The sequence below is a fragment of the Tetrao urogallus genome (genome assembly GCF_951394365.1).
Source record: "Tetrao urogallus genome assembly, chromosome: 28".
In the NCBI taxonomy this organism is placed as follows: domain Eukaryota; kingdom Metazoa; phylum Chordata; class Aves; order Galliformes; family Phasianidae; genus Tetrao; species Tetrao urogallus.
The window spans coordinates 552,169-570,450 of record NC_136841.1 but is presented as its reverse complement, the minus strand read 5'-3'; the positions used below and the strand labels follow the sequence as shown (position 1 = coordinate 570,450).

Below are 18,282 nucleotides of genomic sequence, written 5' to 3'. Positions count from 1 at the left end.
GTCAGCGGAAGGACCGCCGCTCGATGGCCGGAAGTGGAAGTTGGGAGAGGGTACTTCCGGGGCGCCGACGTGGAGGGTCGGGGAGGCGGCGGCTGGGGGTGCAGCTGTGATGTTGACTAAATTCGAGACCAAATCGGCTCGGGTGAAAGGTAGCCGTAGGGCTGTGCGGTGTGGGGAGGTCTGATAGAGTTTCTCTGTTGTCTCTCTTTGTGTGTCATCTCTGTCTGTATCTCCGTAGGGCTCAGCTTCCACCCCAAGAGGCCTTGGATCCTCACCAGCCTACATAATGGCGTCATCCAGCTGTGGGACTATCGCATGTGCACCCTTATCGACAAGTTCGACGAGCACGATGGTCAGTGGTAGGGAGGGATGGGGGAGCTGCAGTGACCCGTAGGGTGGGCCTGGGCCTGGCCCTCAGACCTGAGGAGCTGTGCGACAAACCCTGCATTTCATTGCAGCCTCTTTGCTCGTCTCTGAATGCTTCTTTCGTGTGTGTGAAGTGAGGCTGCCGTTTTGTTTCAAGTGTAAAAGCAAACTTGTCAATGCGTGAGCAAAAAGTCAGGGTGCTTTGCAGTGTGTTTCTTCAGTTGTGCCTGTAGAAGTGAATGGGTTTAAAAGCGGGTTGTCAGATTTCAGTGTGGGTTTTTGTTGCTTCGAATTTTTTTATCAAAAGAAGTAATGAAGAGTGTGAATTGCATGCTTTGAGTGATATGAGGGTCTGCTCCAGCTGTCGTTTGCCCTGTCCAACCTGCTTTTCCTTTTTGTAGGACCTGTTCGAGGTATTGATTTCCACAAGCAGCAGCCTCTGTTTGTTTCTGGAGGTGATGACTATAAAATAAAGGTAATGTTTTACTGCTTTAGCAATTCTTATTTCAAAGAACACCACCCAAGGGAAGGAATTGCTCTGGAGTTATGCTCCCTCTGTTTCAGAAGGATTAGTGCTAATCACAGCAAATTGAAGTCTCTTTGAGACTTGCGTTCCAAATGTTTTAAGATGGAAGAAGGTTGCTTGTAGGTAAATTAGAATACCAAAATTTCAGCCTATTGTGAGAAAGTACAAAAGAGAAATAAAAAAAAATTCTAGTAGGTCACAGATATAGCCTGATTGTTCTGCTTTTGTGTTGCACAGGTCTGGAACTACAAACTGCGCCGCTGTCTTTTCACTCTGCTTGGACATTTGGACTACATCCGCACCACCTTCTTCCATCATGTAAGCAGCTTTAGTAGTGAAGTCCATACCCCAATTTGTGGCCTTCCTTCACGGAAGGGAATTTGTCTTTTGATGCCCCAGATGGGAATATTGAAGTTGTGCTGGAGCTAATGGTATGAGTGTGCAGATATGGTGGCGTTCTCTAGAGTTGTAAGAGGCATAAACTCTTTCCCCTAGATCCTAAGTAAAACAACACAAAAAAAAGGGTAAATTTTTGGTGGCAATTGAAAAATATTCTGTGGTGAGGGATTGTATGGGACGTGCATTTATGTCACATGTGAAATACTTTGACTTTTTAGGAATATCCGTGGATCTTGAGTGCTTCCGATGATCAGACCATTCGGGTTTGGAACTGGCAGTCCAGAACTTGTGTCTGGTAAAATCCATAGAGGCTTTAAAAAGTAACTGTGGAGTTTGGGGGCAAGCAATTTTAATTTGTTTTCAAGCAGAAAGAGTTATTGATGTTTCAAACTGTGTGCAGTTAAAGGAATAGAACTGACATGAAGAGCAGATCAGTTACGAATGCTCTGTCAGTTTTTCTTGAAGAATGGTATTTTTGTTCCAGGTTTTGTTACCAGTCATATTTTTCATTGTCCCTTTTAAAAACTAGCTTGTTGTTGTTGGTAGTAATTAAAATGCATGTTGATATCTTATGTTTATATGGTATTTTCTGTCCTTTTTGTTGTAGTGTGCTGACAGGACACAACCACTATGTGATGTGTGCCCAGTTTCACCCCTCTGAGGACCTGGTAGTGTCAGCCAGCTTGGATCAGACTGTACGCGTGTGGGATATTTCTGGTGAGCTGCCCAAGTCCAAGGGGTGTCCTGTGGTAAAGCCCACTTCAGAACTGCAATTGCTGAATGCCAGACAAGGCAGATTCAGATCTGAGAGCAGAAAGAGCAGCCTGTTGGCTGAAAGAACCTCAGGCAGAAAATTACAGAGTATTGATGGGGATTTGTTTCCATCAATTTCAGTGAAGTTCTAGGTTGCTGTAGGGGAAATGTAAGGTCAGGGCTTGAACTGGTGATTGAGCACCTGGTAATGGGATTTGATTAGCCCAGGGGATACAAATTATGTGCATCTGACCAGAAGGGGTGGAGGCACCCTGGGCCCATAAGGGCCAGCTACTGAAGGGAGAGCATCTCTTGGACCTAGGCTGCTTCTGAGGAGGAGTGTTACATGACCAGGGAGCTCCTTCACCTGTTGGATGAGTTCTCCTCTTTTTCTGTATGTGACTGTTGGCCTACCTGGGAATATTTTGCCTCATGTTGCCAAGAACCTGTCAGAATTCAGTTTCTTCTTGAGCAGAGCAGATGTTGACTCAAAGTAACTGTTGGGGGCTCACCAAGTCCAACTTTTTGTTGGAGTTAAGGCGTTTGCAATGGTAGGTGAGGCTAGCTGTAGCTTTGTACAACCAGAAAACTAAGGATCTGACTTTACAGCCAACATAGGTAACAGATATTGGTATCAGCGTGGAGGTAATGTTATCAGCTGATTAACTTCCATGTTCCAGGTTTGTAGGAGAAATATAAATTTCTGGGTTGCCTCTAGCCCTTTGAAGAAGTCTTGGAGGCAGCAGTAAGTCATTTATAGTGAGATGAAGACAAAAATCCTCTCTGCTGCACAATGAACCAAGGCTTTTTTGGTAGCCTTGTTGTGGGTGGTGACAGGAAGCTGTATCTTCAGCATCCAGTTTGCTTCTCTTCTATAAAGTGAAGTGTTGCTTGGAGGTGAGAGAAGGAGTCACAAGTCAAAACTCCAGAGTACTTTGCTGATAATCCTAGCTGTTCTTTAGGTTCTACCTGGACCACAAGATCTCACTTAAAAATACGATCCGTGGGTGAAAAGCCAGATGTACAGAAAATATTGGGTGGAAATAGAACTGGTGGAAGGCAGGCAGGGACAGTATTGGTGGTGTGCCAGTGGAAATTGTTCTAGGGACAGACTGTGGGCCTTAATCTAACCTGCCGCTCTCGCCATTGCAGTTTTGGTTGGGCATGCTGCAGTATTTGTAGTACACACTCAGACATGGCCAGCTGTGTCAACAGTAGGGACTGGGGACAGGATATCCTGGTTATTTAAAACCTGTCACCCTCTCTGTGCTGCCAGCATGGAGAATTTAACAGCTATTCTGCTAGTTAAGCTTTGTTGCTGCATTCTCCCACACACTCTCTCAGTAGAGTTCCAGCTGCCAAATTGGTTTGGAGATGGTACAGAGCCTTTTTCTTTTTTTTTCCCCCCTCAGCTGATATATGATGAGAGGTTTTAGAGACAGGCTGAATTATTGACTCAGCTGTTGCTCCAGTCAGACACAACACTGCAAGAATATTAGTGCGTGTATGGGGGGGAAGGGGAGGAAATGTGGATAGATGAGAAGCAGATTAAAAATCCAACTTGCTTTTTCCCTCAAAAAAAAGTTTCTCTTTCTCCAGAATGATTTCTCCTTTGCAGGTTCTGTTCTGTAGCATTCCAGTGGAAATGGTTATTTCTGATTGTTATTTTTGATGCGTAAAATCCTAGTCGTAAAGAACTCCACTTCAGAATGCTGCTGCTTATCAGTGGATTTAGTGCTCCTTGGTTTGAACCCTGCTGATAAAGGATCTTCAGTGTAAAACAAATATGCTGGAGGTTGAAGTCTATTTCCTGTTTATCTCCTGAGAGAGACTGCGTGAATGCAGCAAGAATAAGCTTGTTTATATATAAGAATGCATGAATATTTGTGTTGTATTATTCACCAATGCAGTGGAATGAAGTTCTTGCTCTTGTGGCTGATACTAACCAACAAAAACTGCAGAATAACCTTCTGTTTTTCTGTCTCTTTTTAAGTATTAACCAGCAAGGAGGTTGTTAGTGGTCTTATCCTCATCAGAGTGTTTTTATGTGCGCTGCAACACCGTGCACCAATTCCTGTTTAACCATCATCTTGGTTGGCAAATACTGAAGCCTGTTGCTTGGCAGGAAAATTCCACTGAATTCAGGAGTGGCCAGAATGCCCCAACAATGAAAGAGTCAGCAGCCAACAGCCCTCTTTAGTTCCCATCTTAGTAGGTTTCTGACCTTTAAGTATGAGGTCTGAATTGTGAGGAAGAGAACAGAGCATAAGAATCTTTCTAAGGACCATCTTTGGGTCAGACTTGTCTAACACGTCGTGTGTTCCAGAAAATGAATCACAGGAATGTTCTGATGTCTTGCTGTTCTCTTTTTTTATTCTCACTTAACTCCTGACTTCTGATTCTCAGTATGTTGCCCCTTTTCTCTAGTGACTTTAATAACTGTTCTTCTGAGTGCTTGTGTGCATGTTCAGCTGACTTTCCCCTTGAGCTGTTTTTCTGAACAGCTGTCCTCAGAATGCATAAGATCTGCCTTTCTGCTGCAAGTCCCTTCTCTGTCCCTGCTCCTTCCTCAGAGCAACACAGGAGGCTGCAGTGTTCTGTGAGTGTCCTCCCTTTCCTTAGGTTTGTGCAGTCACACCAGAAATTTTCCACTCATGTTCCAGTCCTGTTTCTCTGGCTTGTGAAAGGCTCAAGTATTTTTCTCTTGCGAAAGTCCTGCATTTCTTCCCTTGCCTTCCCCAAGCTGTGTATGTTTTACTGCTCCTTTCTGGGGCAGTTTGTGTTGGCTTTATAGAAGCTTCCACTCGGCTGTTCAAGCTCATATTGTTATTTGGATCACCTGTGTGTGCTCCTCACCCTCTGTGCTGAGCATTTGTGCTTTGCTGTGAGACACTGCTTTACTTGGTGACTTCATCAGGCTAACATTGCAGAAGAGTCTGAGCTTTTGAGCTGCTGATCCAAGAGGAGTATAGGAATCAAAATTGCAGATGGCAAAATTGCCAAGTACTTTTATATTTAAAAGCTTATTTTGAGGTTTTGTTTGTGTGTTATGTGCAGTCTTTTCCCTTGTACTGTCAGTTCAGAGGCTGTTTTCAATTCTTACTTTCCCTGCTGTATTCCATGGGGTTTAAGGAAGGATTGCTTGATGTAGGTCTTTTTTAACTTGGAAAATTTAGTGTTTTCCAGAACTAGGAGAAGGCTTTCCTATAGCTTTAGCTCCTGAAAAATATCTGGTGTCCAGGCAGGCTGTCCAAGTGCATTATCATTATCATGAGGTCATCCATGGGGCATGGATGAAAGTCTTCTGAAAGCTGCAAGCACAGGTTAGTGAAGGAGTGAGAGGAAGAGGAGTTGGAATCCTTTGAGATGCTTCAGTCTGCCCTGGTGAGCTGAGGCAATATGTGCTGTGCTGCATTGCAGACTTCATTTTTATCATGCCTCATCTGAGCTTATGCTTTTGGGGGGAATAGGAGAGTGTTCTCGATGTTTCTCACCCTCTTTGAAGGTCTCTCTTTGCACCTGAATGTGGCTAAAGGGCAAAGGGGAGCCCTCAACTTGTTGCAACATTAGAAATCTTGTCTCTGATATAATTTTTGCTTCTTCTACCCCTGCTTCTCTTTCCTGCTTGTTCTACAAGGCTTAAGAAAGAAGAACCTGTCCCCTGGAGCTGTGGAGTCAGATGTCAGAGGAATAACTGGGGTGGATTTGTTTGGGACAACAGATGCAGTTGTGAAGCACGTTCTTGAGGTACAGTGCTTGTGTGCTGTGCAGTCTTTTCAAATCTGTATAATGAAATCCATGATGTGACTCATCCTCTAAGAGAAGAAGAAAGACTTAAACTACTGAATTTGGCTCTGTGGAATTTTGTGCTTTAAGAATTTAAAAATACTGAAGTCTGGAGGTGTTTGCACTGTAACCAAACTAGTGCTGTTGTCTCTGTATGGCTAAAAGCTCCATGAAATAGCAGAAATTATTGCCTTGTGTTGCTGGAAACAGCAGAGGAGATTATGGTAGAGACAACAATGGCTTGTTTAAAGCTAGGAGGTAGTGCTGCTCTGCAGCTTTGCTCTACTGATGAAGAATGGTATCTGCAGAGCTTATCACTGTGGGCAAAGCCTATGTAAGCACTCAGTGTGAGCAGCATGGCACACAAAGAGTGAGAGCTGTGTCTTGGCAAGCCTGGCTGCAGTCTTGTCTTTCCTTTGCTCTTCAGTCACAAAACTGCTTCAAGTGAATTTTCTGTTTCTCTTTTTAGGGCCATGATCGTGGAGTGAACTGGGCTGCCTTCCATCCCACAATGCCACTGATTGTGTCAGGAGCTGATGATCGACAAGTGAAGATCTGGAGGATGAATGGTGAGTGGATTTTCCCTAAGGGAGCCCTTAGGGATAAGGGTGATAAGAACTGACATTTGTTTGAACATCTGTAGGCTGAACCTGAAAGGAAATTATGCTTTGGAAGCACATCTTTATGATGCAGTGATAAATAATCCCAAGCAGCTTGACTTTTGCAGTCTGAAGAGGGTTCAGTTTCTTAGTAAACACTTCTAGCATCTTTTGATTTGCATGCACTGCTGAGCCTGTAGGAACAGAAAAAATCCACTCTGAAGGTTGTTTTTGTTTTGAAGCTGTACCCGTGGTATAGAAAGGGAAATGATTCCAGAATCAGAAGCCCTCCACCACGAATGGATGTGCTTTTGCTAGCAGTTAAAGATCACAAACGTAAATTGCAGAGAATGGTCTAGTAATTAGCAGATACAGCCCACTTCATCAACGTGCTTGCTGTACATCTGCTATCTGATGTGTTTAAGTGTTGTTTTTCTCCCTTTTTTTTTTTTCTTTTCTTTGCTTAACTTCTGCTTAGAATCGAAGGCCTGGGAGGTTGACACTTGCCGTGGGCATTACAACAATGTCTCCTGTGCTGTCTTTCACCCTCGGCAGGAGCTGATCCTCAGCAATTCAGAGGACAAAAGCATCCGTGTGTGGGATATGTCAAAACGGTTAGTGTGTGTCAGATTCATCTGTAATAGGGAGGATTTTACCTGTATGAGAGGCCTACAGTTCTTACAGAAACTGAAGTCTAGTACTTCATCTATTCTAGTGTTTGGTAACTTCTGAGAGAGAAATGTTTTTCGTGTTCTGTCCCTTTGAGATGCATGTTATGAGCATAGCTTTTAATTTAAAATCAAGTGGAAGAATGCTGACCTGTCCACTGATGTTGCTGCTGTAAATATTTTTAAATGGGAATATATTCTTTGACAAAAAGGCTGTGAATACAATGTTTTGAACTCTGTGGACTCCCGGTTCTGAGTGGTAAGGATGATATGAAGCTCAGATGTTTATTTTTTGGGAACTAGTGCTTATGCTGAAATTCTATATTCTTTCTTCCTTTTCTTGCACGTTTAGCACGGGTGTCCAGACCTTTCGCCGTGATCACGATCGCTTTTGGGTATTGGCTGCTCATCCCAATCTCAACCTCTTTGCTGCAGGTAAAGAAAATAAAAGCAACGAAGAAAAACCCTACTCAGTGTCTGGCAGGATGCTTGGAAGTGTCTTCCTTATAGGAACTCTGTGAATCAAGGATTTACTTCTCCTTAGCACGCTTTGTAGAACGTGCTGACTTGCAGATGTGTCTATTAAATGTCCTGGAGTGAAAACAGCCTTATTTAAATTCACACAACATCTGAAAGCATCGTGTGGAATGCAGTCTCATTGTTTCAGCTGCTGTTTAATGCTAGAGGAACTTAACTAGTGAATGATCTGAGGCTGAGGGCTGGGACAAATCCAAGGGGAGCTATGCTGGGCTAATCACACTTAGAGAGATGCGTGACAGCAAGGGAAAACGTTTCTAGAAGGATGTCAGGTGTTAGGTCTGAGGAAACCTAAATGGATGGGAACAATGAGGGGAGGAAAGTGGTATCCTTGTTGGCTCTTTCTTTGTTTGAAGGGCTGGGTTTTCTCAGCAGTAGGAGAACCCAGAGGATTTAATTCACATTTGACCTCTTGTGTGCCTTTTCCCAGGCCATGATGGTGGCATGATTGTGTTTAAACTGGAGCGTGAGCGTCCTGCTTATGCAGTGCATGGGAATATGCTGTATTATGTGAAGGACCGATTCCTCCGCCAGCTTGACTTTAACAGCTCAAAAGATGTTGCTGTCATGCAGCTGCGCAGGTAAGAGATGAGTGCTCAGAGTTTAAAGAGCTTTCATCAGTGTCCTGAACCCCTTGGTAGTTCCTCTTACAGATGGGTTGTTTTGTACCATGTTATTCATATGACTTTCGTTCAGCCAGCTCTGTCAGAGGAACTTCCAAAGCCTGCAGAAGTGTTTTTCAGATCAGTGTTGTGGGTAGATGAAAGCTCTTTTGGTTGCTGGTTTTGAGTTTCCAGTAGTTCAGATTGAAATGTCAGCTCGTGCGAAATGCTGATATTCTGCATTTCCAGGAAGTGTTTTCCAGGTGGTTCAGGAAATCAAAACAGTTGTTTTGATTTCTTAAATAAACCAAGTACCAAAAAAGTGTTTATTAAAGACAACTGTTTTAGAAGTAATCGTAGCTCACTGTAACTTCAATTTGTGTCTTCTCTGCAGTGGTTCCAAGTTCCCTGTGTTCAACATGTCATACAACCCGGCTGAGAATGCTGTCCTTCTCTGCACAGTAAGTCAAGTTTGGCTTCATAGTGTGCTGAAGAACTTTTCACAAGGCTGTGAATGGCAGTTCTGTGAAATCCTACCTCAGAATATTTTTTTCCCTTCATTTTTTGCAGAGAGCAAGCAACTTGGAGAATAGCACTTATGACCTATACACCATTCCCAAGGATGCAGACTCCCAGAATCCAGATGGTAAGCATGTCTTCACATCAGAGTGTGTTGCTGAGTAGCTGCTCCCTTTCCTCTCCAACTGTGCTATAAGTAAAAAGAGAAGTCTCGTTTCTGTCAGCCTCTCATTAGATTCTTTCTCCATGTTTCCCAGTGTCCCTGCAGCACACATCATTTGGCAGGCTTCCTGCTTACTATATCACACTACACTGACTTGAAAAATTCATGCTCATCCCAAACTTTTACTGCCACAAATATATATTTTATAATTTTGTTATTAGGAACTTTCCATTCTCCCTTTTGACTCAGCAGGCAGCATTCCTGGCTTGTCAGCATAGATGGGTTGTAACCAGATATATTTTGTTTGAAGAGGTTTTACGCTCTGAAAAGTGGCTGTAAAAGTGACAACGCCAGGATGCCAGTGTTCATTCTTTCTCTCAGCAAATTTCACATCAGTTTTGTGCAATTTACAAGTCAAAACATGATTTAGGAGAAGAAGAAAATTTCTCCTAACTACGAATTCCATTTGGGATCTGAAACTCCAGCTGGTTCCTCTTGCCTCTGTCCTGGCAGTAAGGATCTTGAAATGAGTGGGAGTGATGAATGAGTGAGACTGGAATTCAGCTCCCTTGTTTGCAGATATTCTGATTTCTATGGAGGAAGGGAAGATTTCTTTGCTGAATACAGAAGCAGGTATATTTGGGGAGAGAAGGAAAGGGAGATTTTAAATAAGTTTATATAGATTAAGTGTTACTGAGTGTATTTCAAATATTTATTTTGACTGAGTTGGTCAAAAGTTGCTTGTCTGGGGGCACCCAGCTTGCCTTCATTTTAAGGAGGAAAGGGTTTCTTCCAGATGAAGTAGTGTCTAGGCCTCAAGAAAACCAAGTACATTTTTAAGGCATCTTCAGGAGCAGCATGTAGTTCTACTGATTGATAAATATTTTTCATAACAAACTGCTATGTTTGCAAGCTTCCAATCATCTCTCTTGTCTTGGATGTAGGTATTTAACACATCCTCCTTAAGAGGAATAAAGCTTAAGGAAGTATCTCTCTTAAAGAGATATTGATTTTTACCAGAACAGCATCAGCTCTCACCTCCCTTTCTGTTCCCTACCCCCTCTTCCAACAGCCTTCTCCACACCCCAAACATCCTGCAGCATGGTTCTTTATGCACCCCTGACATGCGGAGCGCTCTGTTTATATTAGCATTTTAAAACTGAAGAGAACAGCTGCGTGCTGGGGAGAGTGCAGCCTTTTTCCTCCAGCTCGTTATGTCAGTTTGCAGGGGGGGGAGGGTGGTGTAGAAATAGAGAGGAGGGGGGTGTTGTACGTTGAAGCCGGGACCCTCGCTGCTTGCATGGTTTGGCTGGTGAGGCTTTGCTCGTTAGCTTGACAGACGGTGCTGTCGCCCAGGATGACTGCTCCAGCGCCAAGCAGTGGCATTGGCTGCACAGCCTGCCACTTGTCTTGTGCCTTGGCTGCAGAGAGGGGCTGGCGCTGGCCACGCTGTGATCTGAAAGGACATCGGGGGAGGAAATGAGTCTCGCGAATAGCCTCAGGTTAAACATGAATTAGCAGGAAGCGGCTCCAACAGCCAAGATGGGATCAAACAAGACTGACTAATGTGTTGCTGTAAGAGCCTGCCAGAGGTTTTTATTCACTGCCTGTGTCTTTCTCTCCCCAGCCCCTGAAGGGAAGCGCTCCTCGGGGCTAACAGCTGTGTGGGTAGCTCGTAACCGCTTTGCAGTCCTGGATCGCATGCATTCGGTAAGGGGACAGGCTTAATAGGGTCATCTTTTCAAGGGGAGTATTGTCATCTGGAAATACACAAATGGATATGGGAGGAGTCTGGGTTAACAGAATTATTAGAGATCCAAGTGGATTGGCAAAGAGCTCTCAGCAGAGGCTGGGCTGCAGGTAGAGATGGAGAAATATAATGCGGTGAAAATGTAGCGAGTTGAAATATTATTTAACTTCTTATGGCAAATGTTGGCTTTGTTGCTGGAAGCCTGTTACAGCAGCTGGTTCACATATGACAGCTGACCAGAGCAGGACTGTGAAACAACTCTGGTTGCTTTCATAGCATGGAAGTAATGCAATGGTGAAAAAGCAGCTTAGGTTTCTTCATACCAGTCTTTGTTCTCTTATGTGAAGTGCAATAAGAGAAAGAAGGGGGAAAGAAAAGAACAGTCATGGAAAATCTTGTGGAAGGCCACACGATTTGTTTTGCATCTTGATGCTGAGCTAAAATTTTGGGCTAAAATAATCCTAAATTTCTTCACTGAATCCTCCTGACTGCTGCTGGGTGTTGTTACATTTTTCTCTCATCACACTGCAGATCCTCATCAAAAACTTGAAGAATGAGATCACAAAGAAGGTTCAGGTGCCGAACTGTGATGAGATTTTCTATGCTGGCACAGGGAACCTGTTACTGAGAGATGCAGACTCCGTCACCCTCTTTGACGTGCAGCAGAAGCGGTAAGATCCAGTCTGCTGGGAGAAGTTTTAATATTGTAATCCTGTTGGTGTGAGCCCTCTGGGGACGAGTAATAGCTATTAATGCACTCCAGAATTCAGCATCAGCTGCAGGCTGCATCAGTCTGATCCAAACCACGGCTAACAACTGTTAGGAAGAGCAGAGTGCAAACATAGCCAAGGTGTAATTTATGCTGCAGGCATTATGCCATTGATCACAGGGAGATGCGTGCCATACCCTTGTAAATTCTGTGACTGTAGAATTGGGTGCTGTAAAAGTGCAAAGAAATCAAAAATCCAGACTCAATCAAGCTAAGCTTGCCCAATGCCTTGTCCCTTAGGTTTTGTATCCCTTCAAAATGCTCTTAAAATTGCAACATGATAGCAGGCTTGTGCTGGCTATGTGTTGCTAGCCACAAAGAAACAGACCAGGAATATTGTTTTAACTCTTTAATGTCAGTGCTGTCTGCTTTCCAGGACTCTGGCCTCAGTGAAGATCTCCAAGGTGAAATATGTCATCTGGTCAGCTGACATGTCCCACGTAGCTCTGCTGGCTAAGCATGGTAAGCAGGCAGGGCTGCAGTGTTTCACCTGGGTACTAGGGCATGCTTGTTCCTTCCTTAGTTGGAGCATGATCTGCTCCAGTAACTGCTCAGAGCTCTGGCTAGCAGTGATGGTACAGCTGGAGACAGATTCACAGTGGGCCCTTTCACTTTGTCTTCTTTAGCAAAATCTTACAGGACACAGGTTTTCCTTTGTTCCTCAGAGTATTCAGCTAGTCTCTCTTTCACAAAAAAAGGGCTGGTGGTGATTTCATAGTGATTACCATCATCTCCTTAATATCTGATTGTGATTACAGTCAATATTTCTGAGGCTGTGGAGGAGAGAAGCTGTAAGTCAGAAGCAGATACTTAATAGAGCCAACTGTACCTCTGTTTCTTTTCTTGTCACCAGCCATCATGATCTGCAACAGAAAGCTGGAATCGCTGTGCAACATCCATGAAAACATCCGTGTTAAGAGCGGTGCCTGGGATGAAAGCGGTGTTTTCATCTATACCACCAGCAACCACATCAAATACGCTGTCACCACAGGGTGGGTCTGGGAGTCACACACCGAGTCCTTGAAATGATTGACCTTGCACCGTGGTGATTTTTTTTCTTGGCAGACACAAAAGCTGGTGCTGCTGTAATTATGCTTTTAGTACAGTGTGGATGTACCCTAAGACAGGGCTAAACGTTTGGTTTCTGTTTGGTTGCTTACCTTGTGCACTAGGGTTTTATTGCTGGATTGGGTGGCTGCAGTGTTTGTCTGATTGGAGCTTGCTTTTATAATACAGGCTAAAATAATGATGTTGTGAGCTTTCTTTGAGCTGGGAGATGTGGCCATACATTTGTGTTGGTGTGTTTGTCACTGGTGTACTGTGTTGGCATAGGGACCATGGCATCATCCGCACCCTGGACCTGCCTATCTATGTTACTCGTGTGAAGGGGAACAATGTGTACTGCCTGGACAGAGAATGTCGCCCCAGGGTCCTCACCATTGATCCCACAGAGTTCAAATTCAAGCTGGCATTGATCAACAGAAAGTATGATGAGGTGAGGAGGCACGAGAAACTCTGCAGTGTTCCTTGACTGTGGCCTGAGGGTTAAGGAACGTGCCTTGCAAGTGGTGTTGTCAGCATGACTGCCTGGGTGTTTTCTTTGCAGGTGTTGCACATGGTGAGGAATGCTAAGCTTGTGGGTCAGTCCATCATTGCCTACCTGCAGAAAAAGGGTTATCCTGAGGTGGCCCTGCACTTTGTCAAGGATGAGAAGACCCGTTTCAGTCTGGCACTGGAATGTGGCAACATTGAGGTGAGATGGTGGGCAGTGTTGTGAGAAGGATGTGTCATTGGGTCATTGCTTCCTGGGGGGGGAACAATAACAGCCCTGCGTTAAGCATTTCCTTCAGATTTGTTGTTGTAACCACATCAGTTCTCTTGTTAGATTGCTCTGGAAGCAGCCAAGGCTCTGGATGACAAGAATTGCTGGGAGAAACTGGGAGAAGTGGCACTACTGCAGGGAAATCACCAGATTGTGGAGATGTGCTACCAGCGCACCAAGAACTTTGATAGGCTCTCCTTCCTCTATCTTATTACTGGCAACCTGGAGAAGCTTCGGAAGATGATGAAGATAGGTGAGTGCAAAAGTGAATGAGATGAGGAGCTGAGCATCATTCCCAGAGAAACTGCAGCAGCTCAGAGAAGGCCAAGAAGAGCAGTTATCGTGACTGACACTTTTTGTTTTGGTTTAGCTGAGATCCGTAAAGATATGAGTGGCCACTACCAGAATGCCTTGTATCTAGGAGATGTGGCAGAGAGAGTGAGGATTCTGAAGAACTGTGGACAAAGTAAGTAATAGCAGATTAATGTGTTTCTCTCTGGCTTAGGGTGGAGCTGGAGAGTCTTTTTGGAATGACCACTAATTTTGGGAGAGAGATGAGAAATGGAGCTAGGTGGATAGAAAGCTGATGTGAAAGGTTTTTCTTCTCCAGACAACAAAGGGTGTGCATTCATGTTAGTTACATCTAATTTCAGAGTCCCTGGCCTATCTCACAGCTGCAACTCATGGTCTGGATGAGGAAGCTGAAAACCTGAAGGAAACGTTTGATCCTGAAAAGGAAACGGTTAGCGACTTGATTAATGCTTCATAACAATGACACTGGAGTTTGGGGTGATTGACAATGGGATTGGATGTTAATTTGACCAGTTTGGCAGTTCCTTTCCTGGGAGTGGGGGGTACCATCTTCTTTCCAATCACCACTTCTCACAGACTTGAAATTGTGCTGCTTGGTGGTGGGTGGGTCAAAGATGGAGACTTCCCTTATGTGTTTTTCTCTTCCATTCCAGATTCCAGACATTGATCCCAATGCAAAACTACTACAGCCTCCTGCTCCTGTCATGCCTCTGGATACCAACTGGCCATTGCTGACTGTCTCCAAGGGGTTCTTTGAAGGAACAATTGCTAGCAAAGGTATTTCATTGTACTTGGAAGGCTGTATTAAGTTAAAATATGCAGAGCAGATAATGTTTGTTTCTATGTCCCCTGAGGTGTTGCTCTTAAGCCACAGATTTGTTGTTACTACAGATAACAAAACTATAGTTTTTTGGAATTCACAGTTAGTATTTACATTGCCCTTGGCAAATCTAAAAAAAATCCTTGTCTTTTTAACATAAGATGAGCTTTGGCAATTATTTTCTTGATTCCTGGCTTGCTCAGAGATGAGTAAACAAATAACCCTATCCTTCTTTTAGGCAAAGGGGGTGCCTTGGCTGCTGACATAGATATTGACAATGTTGGTACAGAAGGCTGGGGAGAAGATGCAGAATTACAGCTCGATGAAGGTGAGTGAACATTTCTTAGAAGTGAAAAGCATGGGTGTGAGTAAGAGCTCTAACTGTGTTCCTCCCCTCTCTGTGCAGATGGCTTTGTGGATGCTGGAGAAAGCTTTGGAGAGGAAGGTCTGGGTAAAGGACAGGAAGAAGGAGGTGGATGGGAAGTTGAAGAAGACTTGGATCTTCCTCCTGAACTGGTAGGGAGAGTTTTGAGTCATTGATGCTTTTGGGAGGCTTCTCATATAGCCCAGTTGTAGCGAACTGGGAGGCAGTGGCAGCTTGGGCTTGGATGGGGAGGGTGAATACTGATCTGGGATTCATCAGGAGCTTGGTCACTACAGCTGAGGCCACTTCTGATTTCATCTGGGTGCTGGGAACTAATCTCTCTACTCTGTGTTGTTCCCCCAGGATGTTCCTGCTGGTCCAGCAGGAGGAGCAGAAGATGGCTTCTTTGTGCCACCCACCAAGGGCACCAGCCCAGCACAGGTAACATCACAAGTCTGTGATTTCTCAGAAACTTTCTACCTCAGTGCTGCTTCATTTTTTCTTCCTTAGTCGTTCCTAACATTTATGTGTGCACAGCACAAGAACGTGTGAAGGGAATTAAGGGTGATGAGTGTGTGCATATGCACAATTCCTCTTGTATGATTTCCCTTCTGTTCTTGCAGGTGTGGTGTAACAATTCACAGCTTCCTGTTGACCACATTCTGGCAGGTTCCTTTGAGACAGCAATGAGAGTAAGTTAGACCTGGAGTTTTGGGGAGGGGGGGTTGGAAGAAAAGTGCCCTTGTCCCCTTCTTTTTTTGTCTCTGCGCTCTGAAGCTTTGCTCTGTGAACCATTCTGCATGTCTCTTTCTCTGGATGTAAATTAAGAGGATCTGTGAGCCAGAGTGATGTCTATGCAGCTTTCTTATGGTTCTGGACAACTTAGTACATCGATGTATCCCTTTCAGCTCCTCCATGACCAGGTGGGAGTAACAAACTTTGGACCCTACAAGCAGCTGTTCCTGCAGACCTATGCCCGTGGCCGTACAACCTACCAAGCTCTGCCATGTCTCCCTACCATGTATGGCTACCCACATCGTAACTGGTAAGCAATTGGGTTAGCTCCTCTCCTGTGCTCTTTTCCTGTTGCCATATATCTGTGAGTCTTCACCAGTTGTAGCCTGAATTAACCCTCTGTAACTAAACTAACCTTCAGGCTAGTTTTGTCAGAGGTAGAACATGTAAATAAACGCAGATGTGTCTTTTTATTGCAATGGAGGGAAGCTGCTGTAGGAAAAATAAGTCAGATTTCTCCAGCCTGTGTTAATGCAGAGAGCTTGGTGTTGAGGGTGACAACAGTGGGAAGCACAGGCGTTGTTTGTGCTGTGCTAATGGCCAAGATAAACAGCACAGCTCTAGGCCACAATGCTGCTAAGTTGTAGCCGTGTAATGCTGGTGTGTACTTGGTGGCCTTTATGTTACTCCTATTTGTACCCCATCCCTTTTATGGTGCCTCCAGGAAAGAAGCTGGCTTGAAGAATGCCCTCCCAGCTGTTGGGCTGAAGCTCAATGACCTGATTCAACGCTTACAGCTGTGTTACCAGCTCACAACAGCTGGCAAGTTTGAGGAGGCTGTGGAGAAGTTCCGCTCCATCTTGCTGAGCGTGCCCTTGCTGGTGGTGGACAATAAGCAAGAGATTGCTGAGGTGAGGGGCAGACCTCTTCTGACTGCTGTCAGTGTGGCCATAGGGTTGGAAGTCAAATGCCTGATTGTCTCCTTTTCTCAAAGGCCCAGCAGCTGATAGCCATTTGTCGGGAGTATATCGTAGGGCTCTCAATGGAGATCGAGCGGAAGAAGCTGCCCAAGGAGACCTTGGAGCACCAGAAGCGAATCTGTGAGGTACAGGAATAGAATTTCTTGCCTTTTAAAACAGATGGCAGTGATGAACTGGGGGAGGTTGGTGTGTTTCCTGAGTCATTTTCAGGGCACCCAATTATTTATAGGGTTGGTAGTGATTGTATCCTTGCTTTTCCTCCTTCTCCCTGATGCAGATGGCTGCCTATTTCACCCACTCCAACCTGCAGCCTGTCCACATGATCTTGGTGCTGCGCACTGCTCTCAACCTCTTCTTCAAACTCAAAAACTTCAAGACAGCTGCTACTTTTGCTCGTCGGCTGCTGGAGCTGGGTCCAAAGCCTGAGGTGGCCCAGCAGGTATGTCCATGGTGCACAGCCTGAAATATTTCTTGTGGCAGGTTCTATTTGGTTTGCTTTCTAGTTGCCCCTCTTATTGATGTGTTTGCTTTTTTTGCAGACCCGCAAGATCTTGTCAGCATGTGAGAAGAATCCCACCGACACCTACCAGCTCAACTATGACATGCACAACCCCTTTGACATCTGTGCTGCCTCATACCGACCCATCTATCGTGGCAAGCCTGTGGAGAAGTGTCCACTTAGTGGAGCTTGCTACTGCCCTGAGTTTCAGGGGCAGATCTGCCGTGTCACAACAGTAAGGGAGTTTCTGTTGCCACTCACTCCTACCTACTCTATGTTTTCCTTGAGAATTCCTCTCCAGTAGCTTTCCCCTTGCTCCCTCTAGTCCTGATTTGGGTTTTGGATCATGTTGGAGGGCAGAGGACTTGACATTGGAGGTGGAGCAGTTTGGGAATTACGAAATACAATGTAGTTTAGATGCTGTCGTCGGGGCCTGACACGGCAGGGATCAGCGGAGTTCATTATGAGAACCATCCAGGCTCTCAATGCTGCTGTGGGGTTGGGCTATTCTGTTACTTTTAAGCATTAATCATCACCCTTTCATTCCTCAGGTGACAGAGATCGGCAAAGATGTCATTGGGCTGCGGATCAGCCCCCTCCAGTTCCGCTGAGGTGTGTGCCAGTCCCTGGGAGGTGTGAGCTCAGAGGGAGATGGCCCTGTTTCACAGCATGTTGTGGAAACTTTCACCTCCCACCATTCCAGCTTCTAGTCGTGTCCCTTCACCGTAGCTGTGCCGTGTCTTAACTGCTCTTCCCCACCCAAGAATGCTGTAGTGAGGCTCTCTGCTGCTTCTAAGTAGTAATAACTTGGAATCCCCTTTCAGATCCAGCTGATGTTGTGTTTGTGTACTGTTGCTTCCAGTCACATCTTTCTCAGAGGGTATAATGTGGCTCTTGCTGAGACCTGCATATGTTATAGTGTACTCAATAGGAACTGCTCAAGAGGCACTGCTTGCCTCTCACTCTTTAGTGTTGGGCTCGTTAAAGATCCTGGAGCACATGGATGGCAGAAGCAGCTGAGCCTGACTCTCATAGGAGTGTGGCACTGTCTGGAACTGGGGCCAGCACAGCACTCTCAGAAGTAACTGGAGAGCAGCTCAGCACCCAAGTGCTTGTGTTGACTCTTTGTTTTGTTGTCCTAGCAGCATTTCTCTGCATAATCTGCCTCTAACATGAATAAAGTAAATTGACTGTCTTGATCTTCCTGTTCTGTAGCTTAGCTCTTAAGATACTATATTATACTTCCTCTTTCCATATCACCCACCCCACCCCTTTGTGTTGTTAGGCTGCTCAGTAACAATTTTCTCTATTTC

General features: G+C 44.9%; 1 protein-coding gene across 2 annotated transcripts; it reads left to right on the top strand.

Annotated features, from left to right (window-relative positions):
* Positions 1-109: 109 nt before the first annotated feature.
* Positions 110-17,580, top strand: COPA (COPI coat complex subunit alpha; the record flags this gene model as incomplete). 2 transcript variants are annotated; one of them, XM_079547594.1, is made up of 33 exons in its annotated part: positions 110-149; positions 239-352; positions 768-841; positions 1,130-1,210; positions 1,510-1,586; positions 1,899-2,008; positions 5,682-5,791; positions 6,300-6,399; positions 6,908-7,043; positions 7,450-7,532; positions 8,065-8,215; positions 8,631-8,697; positions 8,807-8,882; positions 10,546-10,628; positions 11,200-11,339; positions 11,814-11,899; positions 12,291-12,429; positions 12,770-12,932; positions 13,044-13,190; positions 13,323-13,512; positions 13,630-13,725; positions 13,913-14,001; positions 14,225-14,348; positions 14,630-14,719; positions 14,798-14,907; positions 15,119-15,196; positions 15,379-15,447; positions 15,664-15,800; positions 16,215-16,401; positions 16,485-16,595; positions 16,748-16,909; positions 17,010-17,204; positions 17,521-17,580. In XM_079547594.1, 33 exons carry the CDS (start codon positions 110-112, stop codon positions 17,578-17,580), a joined length of 3,675 nt encoding a protein of 1,224 aa, XP_079403720.1. The 2 variants fall into 2 exon arrangements, with proteins under 2 accessions (XP_079403720.1, XP_079403719.1); XM_079547593.1 differs by having other exon boundaries at positions 12,255-12,429.
* Between the last annotated feature and the right edge of the window lie 702 nt (positions 17,581-18,282).